This window comes from Saccostrea cucullata, unplaced genomic scaffold, assembly GCF_032062105.1.
Source record: "Saccostrea cucullata isolate Sc308-1 unplaced genomic scaffold, CSIRO_AGI_Scuc_v1 ctg80, whole genome shotgun sequence".
NCBI lineage: Eukaryota > Metazoa > Mollusca > Bivalvia > Ostreida > Ostreidae > Saccostrea > Saccostrea cuccullata.
In genome coordinates this window covers 373,774-391,869 of record NW_026933907.1, presented here as the reverse complement: position 1 = coordinate 391,869, position 18,096 = coordinate 373,774, and the positions used below count along the sequence as shown (strand labels likewise).

Genomic DNA, 18,096 nt, shown 5'->3' with positions numbered 1-18,096 from the left:
GCGATGAATGCACTGAAAAAGTAAAATTAAAGCTCTATAATAATGTTGTGAATTAATCAATGTCATTTTAAAATATAAATTTCTATAACCCCTAATGTAAACATCATATAAAGATTATAAATATCAAATAGATTTTGCATATACAATCAAAAGAATAGTCAAAAAAGGAATAACAAGTATTTTCAGATTTTTGTAATAAATAATAAATGTTAATAACCCCTCCAAGTTCTGAATTATTATACTCAGAAATGACAAACATGTCTTTCACCTAACACTGAATAAGTTTTTTTAATAAGTAGATACAGTACAGAACATGATATTCTTTTCATAATTATAACATTAAATACATGTACACATAAAATTATATAAAGCATCAACAATGCACAATACTAAATACTTCTAAATATCAAAGCATAATACCGGTATTAAGCTTACGGATAACGCATAGTGTTGTTAGGTACTTAATACCCCCAAAATCAACAATAAAAAAAATGAATTCTCAGCTACTGCATCATCAGTATATGATGTACAACTTCATTTCATTTGATAAGTTCATTTTTTCTTTAGTTACTTTGATGTTTAAGAATTCTTCTGTGGAATTTTTATTACAACCTGAAATAATATTAAATTTCAATTAAGTTTAAGCAAGTGATGGCTACATGTAGACTACAAAGACATATTACTTTTCTTGGAATTTTATTCATCACATATAAGTAAGAGGAATAGTTTATAATCTAAATACACAATCCTATTTCTATTATGCCAGAAATCAACATTCTCAAAAGCATTGTGATTTGATGAATGGTAACCATGACAACTTACAGATTTGACTTCTGTGTAGGCCTCTAGTCCATATTCCCCAAGTTCGCGGCCATTACCAGACATCTTATAACCTCCAAAAGGCATGGAGGCATCAAACACATCAAAACAGTTTACCCTAACACAAAAACAAAATCAAAATTTGACATGATATTTATATGTATATATATATATATATATTGCCACTGATTTATTTGAAAGAAAACCTGCAACAAACTGAATTACTGACATAAATGTGAACATCTTTACCCTAAATTTGAATGTTACATCAGTTCAAGAGCTGGGAAATAGGTAAGAGAGCATCCCCCTCCTAACCCAGATCCCTGGAATCTTTGAGACTACCTACCAGACAGTCCCTGCCCTCACTGTATTGGCCACATAGAGTGCCTTCTCCAGATCAGTGGTGTGGACTGCAGCAGCCAGACCATAGATTGTCTTGTGACATCGCTCAATCAGCTCATCCATGGATTTAAACTTCAGAATTGATTGCACTGGACCAAAAATCTGTAAATATTTTTTTAATCTTTATTCGACCTGCCACTTCACTGTTTGTCAGTATATCAATCATTTTATATTCCATGCAATATCTGAACATAAATTGAGTGTATAAACCTCTTCCTGGGCAATTTTCATGTCATCCTGTACATCAGCGAATACTGTGGGCTCAATGTAGTACCCCTTGTCCCCCTTTCTGTTGCCCCCTGCCACAAGCTTTGCTCCCTGGTCTTTTCCGCTCTTGATGTATGACATGATCTTCTCTGTCTGCTCCTTGTCCACCTAAGAAATAAAACGAAAGGCCCATAGGTCACAATGCTCACCTGTTGTCTTCATCTTCCTGAGAAGGAAGAAACTTCATTTGTGGACCTCAACATAAATAATAATTCATGATTCCATTCACTTTAAATTACAGTTAAGAGACATTATGTCAAAGTTACAAAATGTAGACACGTTAAATTTGCCAAGTTTATGTTTTCTTTACATAAAAACTTTGTTCTTCTCAATCTGCTGTGGCAAAACCTTAGAATCAAGATATTACAAGAAGAAACTTGAATCTGGACTATTGACTTATCATTGAACACAACCTTGATGTACAATGACATACATGAAGGTGCTGCACACTGACTAAATATTGAAAGATTATGAATCTATAAAATTGCTTTTGAGATGAAGACTTTTACTAACAGTACTCTTCCTAAATAACTCATTTACCTCTTTAACCCCTGATATATTGGGAGTATACTGTACTACATGTATTTGTATGGGCTACCTGTGGTCCCTGCTCATTAGACGCATCAAATGGGTCCCCTACAGTCCTCTTTTTTGCTCTCTCGGCACTCTTAGCTACAAATTCATCGTAGATTTTCTCCTCCACAAAGGTGCGGGAACCAGCACAGCAACACTGTCCTTGGTTGAAGTACAGAGCAAAGTGGGACATCTCTACTGCCATATCCACTGAAAAGGAAATATTTCAAGTTGTATCAGCTTTATCATGTACTACTTTAAAAGTCACAAATAAGAAGTGGAAGTCTTCAGAAAATTATAACTCAGTCGATTAAGTCTTCATTTGACAAAGGATTTTTAAAAATGTCTTATGACTGTCAAACTTTCTAGTGGTTAACTTTTTAGCTGTAAGAGGCTATAGATTGATGTGTCATGATCAGTATGTCTTTTAAAACTTTTTGTTATCAGAGTTGTTTCCCTTTGAATGCTTTTTACTTACAATCAGCATCAGCCATGACAATGTTGGGACTCTTCCCCCCGAGCTCCAGGGTGACTCTCTTCAGGTTAGATTGTGCTGCTGCCTGAGCCACTATCTGTCCAACCTGTCAATTCAATCAATACAGTGTGTTATATGTACAGAGCTACTACTGTCATAGTTAGAAAACCGAGGGCAATGTACTTTATCATCAGTCAAAAGCAACTTTCTGTTCCTGACTACATGTTTTCATAATATACAGTCTACAATAGGACAGCTTACCTCTGTGGAGCCAGTAAAGGCCAACTTGTCCACACCCATGTGACTGGCAATGGCACCCCCTGCTGTAGGACCGTAACCAGGAATAATGTTAAGAACACCAGGGGGAAATCCAGCCTAAACCCAAAACAAAAACACTTCATAAATCAATGTTTTAAATATAATTTTTATTTTTGTAGGCCTTTTGTTTTAATCCTTATTTTTAAATAGAACAATTTTAAAAAAACAAAAGGATATATTTTGCATCAGAATTTTTTAAGCATCATGTTTTTCTAGTGAATCAGACTATTCAAGTGCATACCTGGTATAATACTTAAAGTTATAGTCTGATTGACATGGATAAAGTAAATACACTCTCTCTCCCAAATCCACATAGTATATCATATACAATTGATAAGAAATACATACATGTATAACTGCTGAGTCCCTTACCGACACCTACCTCTCTGGCCAGGTGAGCTATATATAGAGCTGACAGGGGTGTCTGTTCTGCGACCTTCATCACCACTACATTACCGCAGGCCAGGGCTGGGCCAAGCTTCCAGGCCTGCATCAACAGTGGGAAGTTCCACTAAAGAAAACAACATTATACTGAACTAAGACAGTCAATGAAAATCAGGTTTAAACTACTCATTCAATAAAGATTTTTATCTTAAACTGTTCAGAAAGATTAAAAACACAAATGTACATTTAAGTACACTGGATTTTTGCCTGTTTCTTCTTCATATAAAATTCTCTTTTCGGTTTGTATTTTAAAACATAAAAGAAAAAAAAATTGAAATTGATGCAATTTTAGTCAAATTTATAAAATGATGTATTCTGATAAAATCAAGCAACCATAAAACTATCACTTATCCTTGTAAATTTATTAAAATCCAATTTTACACAATTTAAACATCATAATTCTGTGTTTATGCATGGCATACAGTTTCATTTTTCTGTTTCCCATACATTAAGGCTGCCATTTAAATTCAAATAAACATAGTACAAAAAGCTTTAAATGTCTCCATCAAAAGAAGAATTTAACCTACTGGAATAATCTGTCCACAAACCCCTACAGGTTCATGTCTGGTATAGGCAAAGTAATCACCAGCTGAAAAATAATTATAAATTTTACTCATAAGAGTTTGCAAGGACTAGGAGATAAACAAACACAAGAGGCCCATGGGCCTTAATAGTCACCTGAGAATAATGCAACAACTTTCAAACGATTGAATTTGGTTCATGTTTTAAGGTAGATGCTATGGCATTCTTAATTTTGAAAGAGGCTGGCACCATTGCTAATCATAAAACTAAACTTAGTAATTGCTTAGTTTGGTTACTTAAAGGGGCTGGGTGGTCGTTGCCATTGTTAGACTATTTCGATCTCCTTTAGGAGAAGATCTCCATATAAAGATATACCAAAATAATCAAATTTTAAAACTGATATGTATGAAATTTTTTTGTCAAATGATAGTTGACAGCTAAAGATATCATATCTAAAAATTTAAGTTATATCTGGTGGTTAATTTGTTTTTAATTTGTTGACTCCCAAGCCTCCTTGATACCCAGTTGCTTAGTTTGGTTACTTAATACCCATAGGCAGGGTAGGGGAACAAAACATGCAAATCAACTAATCAGTAATATTCAGCAATAATCAGAAGTGCCTCTATCACACATGAACCCCTGACCCTAGGTCCACACATTGCACAATTTTTGAAAAGGCACCCTTGCTTATCAAAAATGTTTGATTAATACCAAGGAGCAGATTTCAAACAATTCATTTTCAGTATATAAGTCAAAAATCCCTGACCCAGGGGCCTGGAAATTCACAATTCTAGAAGAAGAGCCTTGTACATCATAACTATATAGGTAGTTCATTTGCTTATTACACAGGGGCAGAGAAGAAGATTTTCAAAGAATTAATGTATTTCCACTATATAATCATTATAGAGCACCACCCTAACACCAGAACCCCTGACCCTGGGGTCATGAAATTCACAATTTTGGTAGAAGCATTCTTGCTCATCATAGCTATGTTCTTAGTTAGTTTACTTAATACCTAGGAGCACAGAAAAAGATTTTCAAAGAATTAATGCATTTTTCACTATATAATAAATAGTGCCCTACCCAACACCAGAACCACTGACCCTGGGGCCATAAAATTCACAATTTTATAAGAAGCACTCTTACTTATCATAGCTATGTACTTAGTTATTTCAAATGATACCCAAAAGCAGAGAAGAAGATTGTCAAAGAATTAAAGCATTTTCACTATGTAATCAATGGAGCCCCGCCCTAACACCAGAACCCCTGACCCTGGGGCCCTAAAATTCACAATTTTAAAAGAGGCACTCTTGCTCATCATAACTATGTACTTTGTTAGTTTATTTGATACTCAGGAGCAGAGAAGAAGATTTTCAAAGAATTAATGCATTCTCACTATATAATCAATGGAGCCCCGCTCTAACACCAGAACCCCTGACCCTGGGGCCCTAAAAATCACAATTTAGGTAGAGGCACTCTTGCTCATTATAACTATGTACTTCGTTAGTTTATTTGATACTCAGGAGCAGAGAAGAAGATTTTCAAAGAAATAATGCATTTTCAATATATAATCAATATAGCCCCGCCCTAGCACCAGAACCCCTGACCCTGGGGCCATTAATTTCACAATTTTGGTAGAGGACTCAATGCTGATAGCAATCATGCCAACAGTTTGACTGCTTGATGTCTAGTAGTAAAGAAGAAGGTTTTTAAAGATTGCACTAATTTTAGTGGTTTTGGCCCCACCCCCCAGGCCCAAGGGGGGCAGGGACCATGAAATTCACAATTTTTGTTTCTCTTCACCCATAGATGCTATATGCTAAAATTGGATGAAATTGGTTGAGTGGTTTCAGAGAAGAAGCTGAAAATGTTCAAATGTTAACGCACGACGAACGACGCACGACGAACGACGACGGACGAAAACAGATAGCAGTAGGTCACCTGAGTTAACTCAGGTGACCTAATAAAGTGGAAAAGACTGAAGGCCTCAGATACAAGAATGCAAGGACAGACGGATGACTACAGACAGACAGCAGAAAAATTTGATACAAACCAACTGGGACAGTTTTTCCCTCGTTTTTGTCGGCCCAGCCTGCGTAGTATCGGTAACATTTGATGACCAGATTGAGATCTGCAGCATATGCCACATGGTATGGTTTACCATTGTCAAGGGTCTCCAGAGACTAAAAAATAAAGACAATTAAATCACAAAAATTCAATACCTAAAATACTATAGTATGAGTTTCTTACCTTGACCTTTGACCAATTAGCTATAGCCTCAAATAAATTTGACTTTTCTAGATCGAGTCAAACATGTAAAAACATGTGATCAAAAAATTTCATAACAAAAGTTTTAAAGGCTTTTTGAGAAATCAACGGGAAAAAAAGTGTTACACATACAAAATGTATGAAATTTCTGACCTTGTCTTTTCACTTCAAAATCAACAGTTACCTTTAATATGGGTCACAAGGAGTTTTATCATATTGAACAGACTCAAAGAAATCTGAAATTTTATCAAAAATGTATTATTTGCAACATATGAATTTATGACCTTGACCTTTGACCTTTTGATGTTAAAATTAAAAAGGGGCTTTTTGATGGCCCAAATAAGAATTATGTTATTAAAATTCATAAGCTCAAAAGCTTTTTAAAATATTTTCTGGAACCAAAGTGTTACAAAAAGACAAAATGTGTGAATTTTTGCATGGCCTTGACTTTTGACTTTTTGATTTTCAAAGAAATAGGGCTTTTCTTCAGGTCAAGCGGTGCTGTGATATAATATTTACAGCAAAAACTTGATGGCTTTTTGAGATATTGTCAGGGAAAAAATGTATTACACAGTTGGATGGATGGACATGCAGATCCAAATGAATATACCCCCTACTGTCAGTGAATGTTGGGAATAAAACCCTTAAATGAAAAAACGGAGAACCTTTTAGAGATTTGCAGGGATGGATATCTAAACATAATTGTATGTAGCCAAGGAACATTGAGCAGTCAAGTGTAACTGTTAAGCTTAAATCTGCTTTTATTCCCCAACAGTTGTCCATAAATGGAGGGGTATGAATCTTTTAAAGTCTTTTGTAATAGAATCAGTTTTAAAAATACTGGTATATTGTAATTTTCTCTGAGGGTGGACAGGTAGAATGATTTGGATTTAAATTTTCAATGCTTTAACATTGAGTTCATACAGCTGGGCGGACACTTTGGTATCCAACATGCAGTTTTTCACTCGGCTGGAAAAGTATAGTAAATAAACAAAATTTCCAATAGTCAAAAGAAAAGAATCTTCATAATCTACAATCTAACTTGTGTACCTGATTGATGATTTTTCAAGTACGTAACAACTTGCTAGACAAGTGATCTGAAGTTCTGCAGCATGTAACATGTGCAAGATTAACTACAAAGGTAGCCAGGATTTTGTTAAATCCTGATAATTTATGAAAGATAAATCAATTACAGTGATATACTGTCTATCTCTTTCGATGAGGTCTGCCAGTTTATTCAAAAGATATCCTCTTTCTGCAGCATCCATTCGTCGCCATGGTGACCCCAATCTAAAAGCATCCTGTGCAGCTTTCACTGCGATGTCCACATCTTTCTACAAGCAGACAATGGTAGTCATAAATACACAACAAAACATGCATCAGTCAATTATTCTGCAAGCATTGTTTGTTTTCAATCATATCACTTATTTCTTTCCCTATAGTACATCAACAGCTGTATACACCAGGGCCTCAACAAATATGTATAAATTGTTTGACAAGGAAACAAATAGATCTTAAAATTAAAATCAGTTTAAAGCTACTCAACAGTGTGTCTTTATCTGTGAGGAAAACACCGATTTCCTGCTCTGCACCTCTCTTATCTAGTTATTAAATCATTTAATACAAACTCAGGCATCCTTTATTGACAAACTACATTTTTTAAATTACCTACTTCACTTACATAAGCAGTTATAAATCATATTCATAAATGATGTAAGGCTAAGCTCTGTCTCCTTACTTTTATTTCAATGTTTATGAAGAGGGAAAGGGGGGTGTGAAATGTAAACCTTTTTACACAATTTGCTTGTTAGAAAGGCCCGTAAAGTTGAGATTGATTCAGTATAATAAGCATGTTAAGCATAAGCTACCAATGCTTTTCTGTTCATAGTTATACTTGTAAGGTCATAGCCTCAACATGATATAGACAAACAAACAAACAAAACAGTAGACCTTGATTCCGTTATTATGCATATCTAAAAGCTTTGTTTGCACATGCAAGTATTAAAATTTTAAACCCCATTTGGAAGAAACAAGTTAGATCTAATTTGTTAAATTATAACATTTGTATAAACTTATAAATTGATCCATACATGAAAACTTAATACAAAGGGATAATTTTAAGACATGTAAAATAACATGACTTCTAAGGGACTGCCAAAAATCACAGGCTTCAATAATGAGAAGTGTTGTAATTAAATTTAAACCCCATGCAGAAACACAAACAAACATGCAGTTTTGCCAAAAATAAAATACAAAAGGACCTTGAAATGGTTAAATTTAAATGGTGCATGAAGATATTCCCACTAAAATTTTATAGTGTGCAGTACAGCAGCACGCAGTGCATTTAATTATACATGTAATAGAAAACAGGTGAGCTGTGAACATGTTCTAATAATAGATTTTTATACATTTCTATTCATAGCCAGCCCCCCCCCCCCCCCTTTCACTGCGTGATATAGCATTGAAAACAATAAGGACCATAAAAAATTATTAAAACATATACAAACCAAAAAAGAATTCCCTTTTCTCTTTAAGTGAACATTACATGAGGAGGACATGGTCAATTTATCAATTAACTTCACAAAAGAGAAATTAAAGAGAAAAATTCCAAGGAATTTATTGTAAAAGATCCAAATTTGTAAAAAATGATGCTCGATGACCATGCAGAATTTGGGCAACAGTTTTTATTGTGGATTACATGTAACTATGTACTTATGTGTAACTGTAACTCATAATGGTCCCATTTTGATCAATCCAGACACACTGTGTTAACTTCACTATTAGTATACCTTCATGGTTCCTCTTCACCTTAATTAAGGTACATTAAGTGGCATATAGCAACAATTTTAATTGTGGAAGGGGGGATGAAGGACCTGAAATTAAAATCCTGGACCCTCTGCTTTCCTGTGGACACCAGATAATTTTATAACCAATCAAAAAAAAAACTGGCTTGATCCACTTGCAAGCATTAATTATTCTCGTTTTCAGGATTCAATATACATTTTTGGTGAAAATTAACATAATTATTATATATATACTTATGCATATTTGATATATAAGAAACAGTATACATTTCTATATATCCATTTCATACTGTGATGCTATAATTTAAAATCATTGCTATTAAACCCGCAACAGCCCTCGGGGAATAGTTTTGTGTGAAGGGTTTGTAAAATCAAGAGCTATCCCACTCACAAACAGTGGATAAAGCGTTTTATTATACTGATATATAACATAATTTCTGAGGTTTGAATTTTAAAAATGTTTGAGTAAGATATATACTGCAAGAATAATCTGAAATTTTCCTCTGTAGTATCATTATGATGAGAGATCACAATGCTACTGAAGTCATTATGACATCATCATGCATTGTTTTTGTGATTGCAGATTTATCGCTGGAAATCAAAATTGGAGGCAAAGATTGCATGAAAATTTTCCAAGGGTGGATAGTAAAAATTTTTATCCCGGTTATAGCTTTGTATGCATGAACTATAAAAGATAGCTATTTTACCTTCTGAACTTTATGTAGGAAACATTTTAACAGAAGTATAATAAACTGCTTTATCCATTTCATACTGTGATACAATAATTTAAAATCATAGCTATTAAATTACACCCAAAGACAAGTGCAAACTGATCAGGCAAATTGTTTAGGAATTTTTTAAAGTTTTGTGTGAGTTATTGGTGTGTAAAATCATATGGCATATTTCATGAAGCGCACCAGTATTTGTCACACTTTTTTATTATGTCTCTGATTTCTTGTCTTAATTGATTTCTTTATATCTATGTAAAATTAATGCATGTATTTATTATTATAATGCACATATTAAAAAGCAAATTTCTGTTGGCTGAAGGAACATATCATCAACTACTGAACTAGATATTTTGTTTCTAAATTCAATGAGTTTTTTTTTCTTCTGAATTTTTTTATATTACTTTTAATTTTATTGCATGAAAATACACTGTTTGAAATCCATAAAATGAAGCAACCATAAACAAATTATTAACATGTAGGGGTCTTTAAATGGTCACATTAACATATTTAAAAACTGATCTACAGCAGATGTGTTATATATTACTGAGAATCATCAATAACTCGCACATCAAAAGATCTTAAATGTGACAAACAGCTGATATAAAAACTACAAAATATCACTTGGTTAAGAAACTGACAGGGCTTAATGTTCTTTTTGTAAATCATAAATATCTCCTTGGTTAGTGAACCATGCTGGACATTGCTTGATGATATATTGTAGCATTGCAAGTCACTGTCCATTCTGAAATGATGATTTTGAAATAATTTTTAAAAAATCAAGGTCCATGCAGAGCATATTGAAAACTGCATGTACCTGACAATTAATATGTAGAAATTTACCTTATCCCCCTCTGCAACCTGGCAAATTATCTCCCCTGTTGCTGGATTAATAGTAGGAAAAGTCTTCCCTGATTGGCTGTCGATGAATTCATTGTTGACAAAAACCTAGAGAAAGATTATGTTTAATTACTGATACCTGCAGCTAAAATCCTCTCTTAATATGAAAGTTCTTCACTGTACATGCACTTATCTCTGCAGAAATTATTTAAAGATAATCAAGATGTGTTTGTGAAACACTGATGCCCCCATATGGCAGCTTATGGCAAGAGTTGAGGGTTTCTTACATGCAAGTCAAACTCCAAAGGTCAAGGTCAAAAGTCAAATGATGGAAGGTCTTGTCACAAGGAATACACTTGTGAAATATGAAAGGCCTAGTTCTACTGTTCAGAAGTTATGACCAAGGTTAATTTTCTTAAGTGGGTCAAACTCAAAGGTCAAGGTCAAAAGGTCAAATATATTTATATCAAAGGTCTTGTCATGTAGTGAATACATATTTGAAGTATGAAAGTCCTAGCACCAACTTTTCAAAAGTCACGGCGAAGATTAAAGTTTGGTACTTTTTTGTTAAAGTGGGTCAAACTCCAAGGTCAAGAGGTCAATTTGATAGTAACCAAAGATGATCATGTCACAAGGAATACACCTTTGAAATATGAAAGCCATAACCCCACCCACTCAAAAGTTATGAGGAAAGTTACAGACAGACAGATGGATAAACAGGGCAAAAACTATATTCTCCCAAATCTTTGATTGCAGGGGCATATAAGAGATTTTATAAAATCTAGTATTTGGAAAAGGTGTGGCAAAAACATAACTAAGAGCTTTTTAAGTTACCATGGTTACTCAACCAGACCAGTACCAGTATGTAACTCTTAATTTCTCATTTAAGAATTACTGTGAAATCATTAATTTTCATGGAGGTTTAATGTTCATGGTTTTTAAGGTATGAAGACACCCACAAATTTATGTGCACCACAAAATGCAATTTTTCACATTTATTACTACTGAACAATTCTTTAACCACGAAATCAAATCCTCATGAACAAATATATTTTCCTTAAACCATGAAAATTTGACCCCTCGAAAATATGTGATTCTACAGTATTCAGTAATTTTTTTCTAATTGGTTTATGAACAAACACAGATTAGACATTATATTCTTTACTCCTGTATATTACCTTAAAAATCACAAAATAGATTTCAGATGAATTTTTTTAAAAAGTAGCCTGTATCATACTTATTATTAGAAAATTTCCATGTAAAACACTTTCAAATTGTTTAAAATTCAAGGCCAGATATTTAAACAATTATAAACATACACATACAAGTTTTGATTTCTATAGGACAAGGAAGGTATGAAACAGGAAACTGTGTCATATATACATATCTACTTCCCTATATAAAATCTGTGTACTTCTTTTCTTGAAATTTAATCAAAAAAATATTTTTAAAATTCTAAAACAACTTTACACCCTGCAAAATACCAAAAAAAGAATATTGAATTCATTTATTTTTTAACAACTTTGTCCCTGCCAAACAAAGAAACGACAAAATGTCCCCACTGGCAGATTTTGTGATTTAAAATACATATAAAATTAATGAATCCTTTTTTTTCTTTGGTTGTTTGAAATTTCACTTGTAATCATGGTAATATAAAGCTTATAGAACATACTCTAAACTCCTGAACCTGAAATAGCTCACAGGGACCCAACCAGATCGAGCCTTGCCCTGCACCTCAAGGCATAAATATACATGTACCACCCAGACCTTCAATTTGTCCCCCTCTCTTCTCAAATTAAAAATTCCTGTTTCTGCCGCTGCTTCCAAAAATGGTAAATTCTGAAGCTGACAGCTAGCTATTGACTCTTTCAGTTTTATAAGAAAATCATATTTCCATTATATTTTACATGGTGTAATGGACAGAGGTGACCTATTTCCATCTCTCCCTCCTGCAAACTTCTCTTCTCCCTCCTAATTTTCCCCCTCTCCTCTAAGACCTGGTCCACCCAATATTCCCATTTTACCCTCCCCTGTTTCCTTCATCAAAGTACTCTTGTATGTACAATTAAACTAACTTGAACATTTTTTTCCTTAACCTAGAGTCATCTAAACATGATGAAGTTTAAAGTCTAAAAAATTGATTTATATATATATATACATGTATAATACATGCACGTATATCTTCATGTTAAATTGTACCGTGGCATCCCCTAGTAATGGGGTTTTCAAGTATGGGGAAAAAGTTGGGTTTTTTTGGTTTTGGGTTGTTTTTTTTTGTTTTTTTGAATGTTTTTGTTTTGTTTTATTATTATTTTTTTCTTGTCAAGAAATTTCTGGGTTTTTACATTTTTTATGTTGACTGGGGTGGACCAACACCCCCCCCCCCTCCCTCCCCTGGATCCGTGCCTGAACCATATCAAATTGCAAACAGAATGTATTGGACAGAGTATTCTAAAAGTTTAATTAAACTGACTGTCCTATTCAAGTTCATTTCAACTACGCATGTAAACAGATATGCAGATCCATATGTACCTATATTATACATATGTGTAATAAATGTATATATTGATTTCTGAAATGACTTTCTACAGTGAAATATTTATGTCTTCTATATTTCTTCCATAAGAATAGTAAGTAGACCAAATTGCAGGTAAGTCGTTTACACTATTGTTTCTATAAATGACATGTCTAAGCCTTATCACATACCTTGTTGTACTTGACTTCGGGGTTCACTATTGGTTGTGGAATGGATGACATGCATGCTGCATTGTTTCTAAGGGCAGTATACAGGGTCCTAGCCCTAAGTCCAGTTCTCAGAAGCGCCATTTCTTAATTCTTACCACAAAACGTGAGGAGATAGCCGGATACAATATTCACGATAACGCAGTTTGCAAACAAAATTAAGGTCAGCCACTCGGAACACCTCGGTATTCTCGTTGAATGTGGGTGTGAATAATCAATGAAATGCATGACTAGTTTTCTTTTTAATTTAACAAACAAACCAATTAAGAAAAAACCGGGTAGGCTCATTTTTAACCAGATAAAAAAAAATAATTTTCTCGTTATCTCGTAATCAATGGGTATCTTTTAAGAGTCTGTTAAGGTCAAGATCTAGTAAATAACTTTAGACTAATGATCCATTATGACGTCATAATCAATTTCAACTTTCCTTTTCCCGTACTTTACGACTTTAGCAGAATTATGTAGAAAATAGGGTATTTTCATGACATTCAATTTGAAATCATATGAAAAGTAAACTGGATACCTATATTAAATTTGATATTGATTTAAGAATTAAGAGGCCATGAACATACTATAATTACCGTTTTTTGAGAGACTGTAGGCAATCTGGATACATTTCCTTTGTCGAATATAAAAAAAACTCCCACATTTATGACTGGTTTTCTTAAGTTTTCATTGAAAATGACAGTTTAAAATACAGTTTTTCATGTGTCTTGTTTACCTACAAAACTATGCCCTCGAAATTTTACCTTATTTAACCAAGCTAAAGTTGCAAAGCATCAATAAGGGAATTTATTTCTCAAGTTTGATAAATCTGTAGGCACCTTTCATTTACTAGATCTTGACCTTAATCGTATGATTTTTAGTGAAATGTTAAATTTTTCCCCCAAAATCTTTCATGCCTCTCTGTATGGGGGCCCTAATTTTGATCTATGAAAAATTGTGATGTTACCAAGTTTTTGTAATTATTTCAGTTTTCATTTTATTTTCCTGGAATTCTTTGGATTTCCATAGATTTCCAAATATCTTGGAATTCCATGGATTTCCAGCTTTTCCCTAAGACTCTATTCTGAGAAATGTTCCGCTCTTTTCCAGGCTAGATTTGAAAAAAGTTCCGTCCCAATAAAAGTCACTTAATATACATGTCCTATTTGTGAACATATACATGTATGCATGCATATCCGTACTTGTACTGTGATAAAAGGATCAACATGCATGCAGTGATCAAGTGCATATTCCGGCTAGTTTTATTATTAGCTCTTTGTTTGTCAAATCATTTCATACAGTGCTGCTCTGAATTTTATCAATAACATTTCCACTTTAGGTTAACCATTTAGTATATTAATAATGTCATTTTAAAGTAGGTTAATGATTAATATATTAACAAAATACGAACTTGAAGCGGGGGTGCCTGAAATTGAGTTAGGTAGCTTTTGGTTAATATAAGTAGGGGATACCAATCCACGCCAAATTCACAAAAATGAGATAAACCTAGTTTCACAATTGATAAACTAGGTTTATCGACTGTAAACTATAGTTTACAAACCGTAAACTATAGTTAACGATTCGTTAAGTATAGTTTTCATCTGTAAAACTATATTTAACGGTCGTTAACTATAGTTTACGAATGCTAATCTAGAGCAGATTTCAAAACCCCTAAAGGATTACACTGTTTGTGACGAGCTGACGCTTTGCTTGTCGAGAACTTTAAATACTACGTCACATTCTCGCCACATCAAAGGAAGTAGCCGAGATCGCGTCTCTCCCACGCTAAAGTCGGTCAGCTGCAACATACAGCTTGTTTTCGGGGTTCAAAAAATGGAGTAGACAGTCCCGATGTCGTTTTCTTGAATGTAACCTGCAAAGTTAAAAGTTTTTTTTAACCTTGAATTTTAAAAAAAGTTTTTTTAAACCTTGAATTTAAAAATTTTAAGATTTTTTCAGTCCATTACGAATATTTAAATTGGTCGATTATTTTATTCTATTATCTCAAAGTTTACTTTTTTTTATATTTGCGTACAAGTATAAAAGTCGAGTAGTGCATGATTCATTGATCATTGGATTTATTAGTTACGCGTATCAACCCAAGTCATGCATGCTGAGATTGTTGCAATTTGGTACAAAATATAATGGTGAAAAATGGAGACCCTCTTTATGCGTATATTCGAGAGAAAATATAAAGAGGGAAGGCCGGGGAAGACGTGTCCATTTACCTTCATATTTTATCGATTGAAGTTCAATTTATTTTAAGTTTTAACGAATGTTGTATGTACAGGGTAATTATTACTAAACGACGGAAAATATCTATGTAGAATAATGGTTATCATTATTATAAATAGGAAGTTTCAAAGAACTCAAAATTAAGAATTGGGCAGGGAAGAGGTTTTTCCTCTCATATTTGTCAATATTTTTGCAATATAATGTGAAAGTCAAGAGATTATACTGGATTACGGTATTGAAATTTTTGTGACAGTCTCATGTATCTAAAGTACAGTGCACAATGATTTTCACGAATTGATATTTTTAGTTTATAAATAACATGAAACTGTTTACCTAAGCGGTTGTAAAGTATCTTAATTAAAACCTAAAGCCTTTCAATGAACCTTTCGAACAATATGTTTGAAACGAAAAAAAAGTAGGGTGGGGTGAGGGCTGGCCCTTATGTTATATGCCCGTCAGATCTAGTGTATTTGAAGGGAAAAATCGAATCGGATTTAAACGAGAGCATACCCCCTCCCCTCTCAAATTTGGTCGCCAATTACTTGAGTCTGTGCTGTATGTAACACAACAAAGTTAATGATATCAATTGGTCTTTATTATCTCAACTGTGCTGAAAGCTCAAGTGACCTTTATGATCACATTTTGCCCGACGTTGTCTGTTTATCCGTCTTTAAACTTTTCACATTTTCGAGTTCTTCTCTAGAACCACTGGGCCAATGCTATCCAAACTTGCCACGAGGCATTTTTTGGTAAACGGTATTCAAGTTTATTCAAATGAAGGGCGACTACTTAGATGAGATAATTCAGAAAATGTGAAAATTTGCAATTGATGACATGTTTTAAAAGTCATCTCAAGAAACACAGTGCCAAGAATGATGAAACTTATGGGAGAAAATTTCAAGAAGTGTAGATTAAAGTTTGTTCACATAAACTCCCATCCCCTTTAAATTTAGATTGGGACCACTTATACATTTAAACTTTCAATACTGGGCTGATTTCTGCTATTTTCATAGCCACAGTGCTCAGGTAAGCGATGTAGCCCATGGGCCTCTTGTAGTTCCACTGCGTTAGTACAATATAAATATTCATTGAATCGCATAATTATTAAAAGTTGTCTTAGCATTCGATAAAGTTGTCCCACAGTTGCTGAAATCGCACATGTTTTTCCATTCTACCCCCCCCCCCCATATATGGAGGATATGTTGCTGTTTGCAAAAACTCTGCGTACGTAGTGCTCGGTTTGGTGTTCCCTGTGATGGGTATTTACATGTCCTTACAGAAATCTCAGTTTTATAAAGGATTGCGAAAATGTGCTTTTGAGTACTTTTCTACATAATGCACATTATTTAAAAATTCTGCAGCAGTGCATGTATGTCGTATATGAGCAATCAGAATGGATTTAATGTGTGCTTGCTGATAATTAAAAAATCAGTGTGCAAAATTAATGAAAATACCTGATCATATTTTAAACATCACTGATCAAACAGAGTGAAATACATATATACAGCCACTGAAACGTTTCCTGGAGAGAGAGAGAGAGAGAGAGAGAGAGAGAGAGAGAGAGAGAGAGAGAGAGAGAGAGAGAGAGAGAGAGAGAGAGAGAGAGAGAGAGAAAGAGAGAGAGAGCTATTATACATGTGTGTATTTTTTTAAAGCAAAACTATGCACCCGTTCAAATTTAGTATCTTGACATAATTATTGACAATTGTGAATAGGCATACTTCTCTTCTTGACAGAAATGTTCTTTTATGTATGGATACTTAAAGTACAAGTACATATTATACTGGTATACGGTTGTTTGGGGTATACATGTAAAAAAAAATATCTATGTATACTTACATGTAGTTCTCATGTCTTTCACTTCATGGTTTGATTCATAAAAGGAATATTTCTCTTTTCCACAGAAAAATCATTTTACATCAACAGTACTAGTAATTTTAAAAATACTACACAATCCAAGAATGACCAGGACGAAATACTTAAAATCCAGCAATTTAAATTGATCATGTACATCAATTATATCGCATGTATACCGTGCCATATACACAAATGGTAAATGCTATAAAATTAAATTTTCACAGCCTTTAATTTATAATGGACTCTAAAATGCATATGAGTCATTTTCAAAATTTGTCCAAATTCCAACACCAGTATTTTGCAAAAATAAATGTGGCAGTCTAAACTTTTTAAAGTTTTATTTAAGCATTCAAACATCATAGATGCATAAACAATGTTATGTCGACAAAATAGATTAAGAATGGTTGGCAGTTTTTGTCATGGCTTTATTGATTAATAGTCAAATCAATCATCAATACAATCAATAGTCAAAATCAATCATCAATATAATCAATAGTCAAATCAATCATCAATACAATGAATACAATGATGTACACAAGGTATCTCTACAATGATGTACATAAAGTATCAATTCAATGATGTACACAAAGTGTATATTGAATAATTAATACACAATGGGTACAATGATATTCAATGATAAACAATGATATTCAATCAATGATGTACGCAAAGTGTATACATGTATTTACACAATGGGTACAATGATATGCATTGATATGCAATGTTATTCAATAATATGCAATGATATTGAATGATATACAATGATATTCAATGATAAATGAATTGCAATGAGCAGGTAGCAATGTATTACAAAGAC

At 33.5% G+C, this 18,096-nt stretch overlaps 2 protein-coding genes across 2 annotated transcripts in view; one reads left to right on the top strand and one right to left on the bottom strand.

The window, feature by feature from the left end:
* Positions 1–17,046, top strand: part of LOC134239596 (carbohydrate sulfotransferase 14-like) — a 58,909-nt gene extending 41,863 nt beyond the window's left edge. The window contains exon 3 of the mRNA XM_062721781.1: positions 17,031–17,046. The gene's annotated coding sequence lies outside the window, so the exon portion shown is untranslated. The remainder of the gene's footprint in view (positions 1–17,030) is intronic.
* On the bottom strand, positions 568–13,391 carry LOC134239594 (aldehyde dehydrogenase, mitochondrial-like). The gene is made up of 13 exons (XM_062721779.1): positions 13,167–13,391; positions 10,464–10,568; positions 7,282–7,422; positions 5,874–6,003; positions 3,826–3,887; positions 3,237–3,365; positions 2,798–2,911; positions 2,540–2,642; positions 2,087–2,271; positions 1,432–1,596; positions 1,166–1,323; positions 823–937; positions 568–612 (listed from the first exon to the last, which is right to left on the bottom strand). Exons 1-13 carry the CDS (start codon positions 13,284–13,286, stop codon positions 580–582), a joined length of 1,560 nt encoding a protein of 519 aa, XP_062577763.1. The 5' UTR covers positions 13,287–13,391; the 3' UTR covers positions 568–579.
* Positions 17,047–18,096: the final 1,050 nt, after the last annotated feature.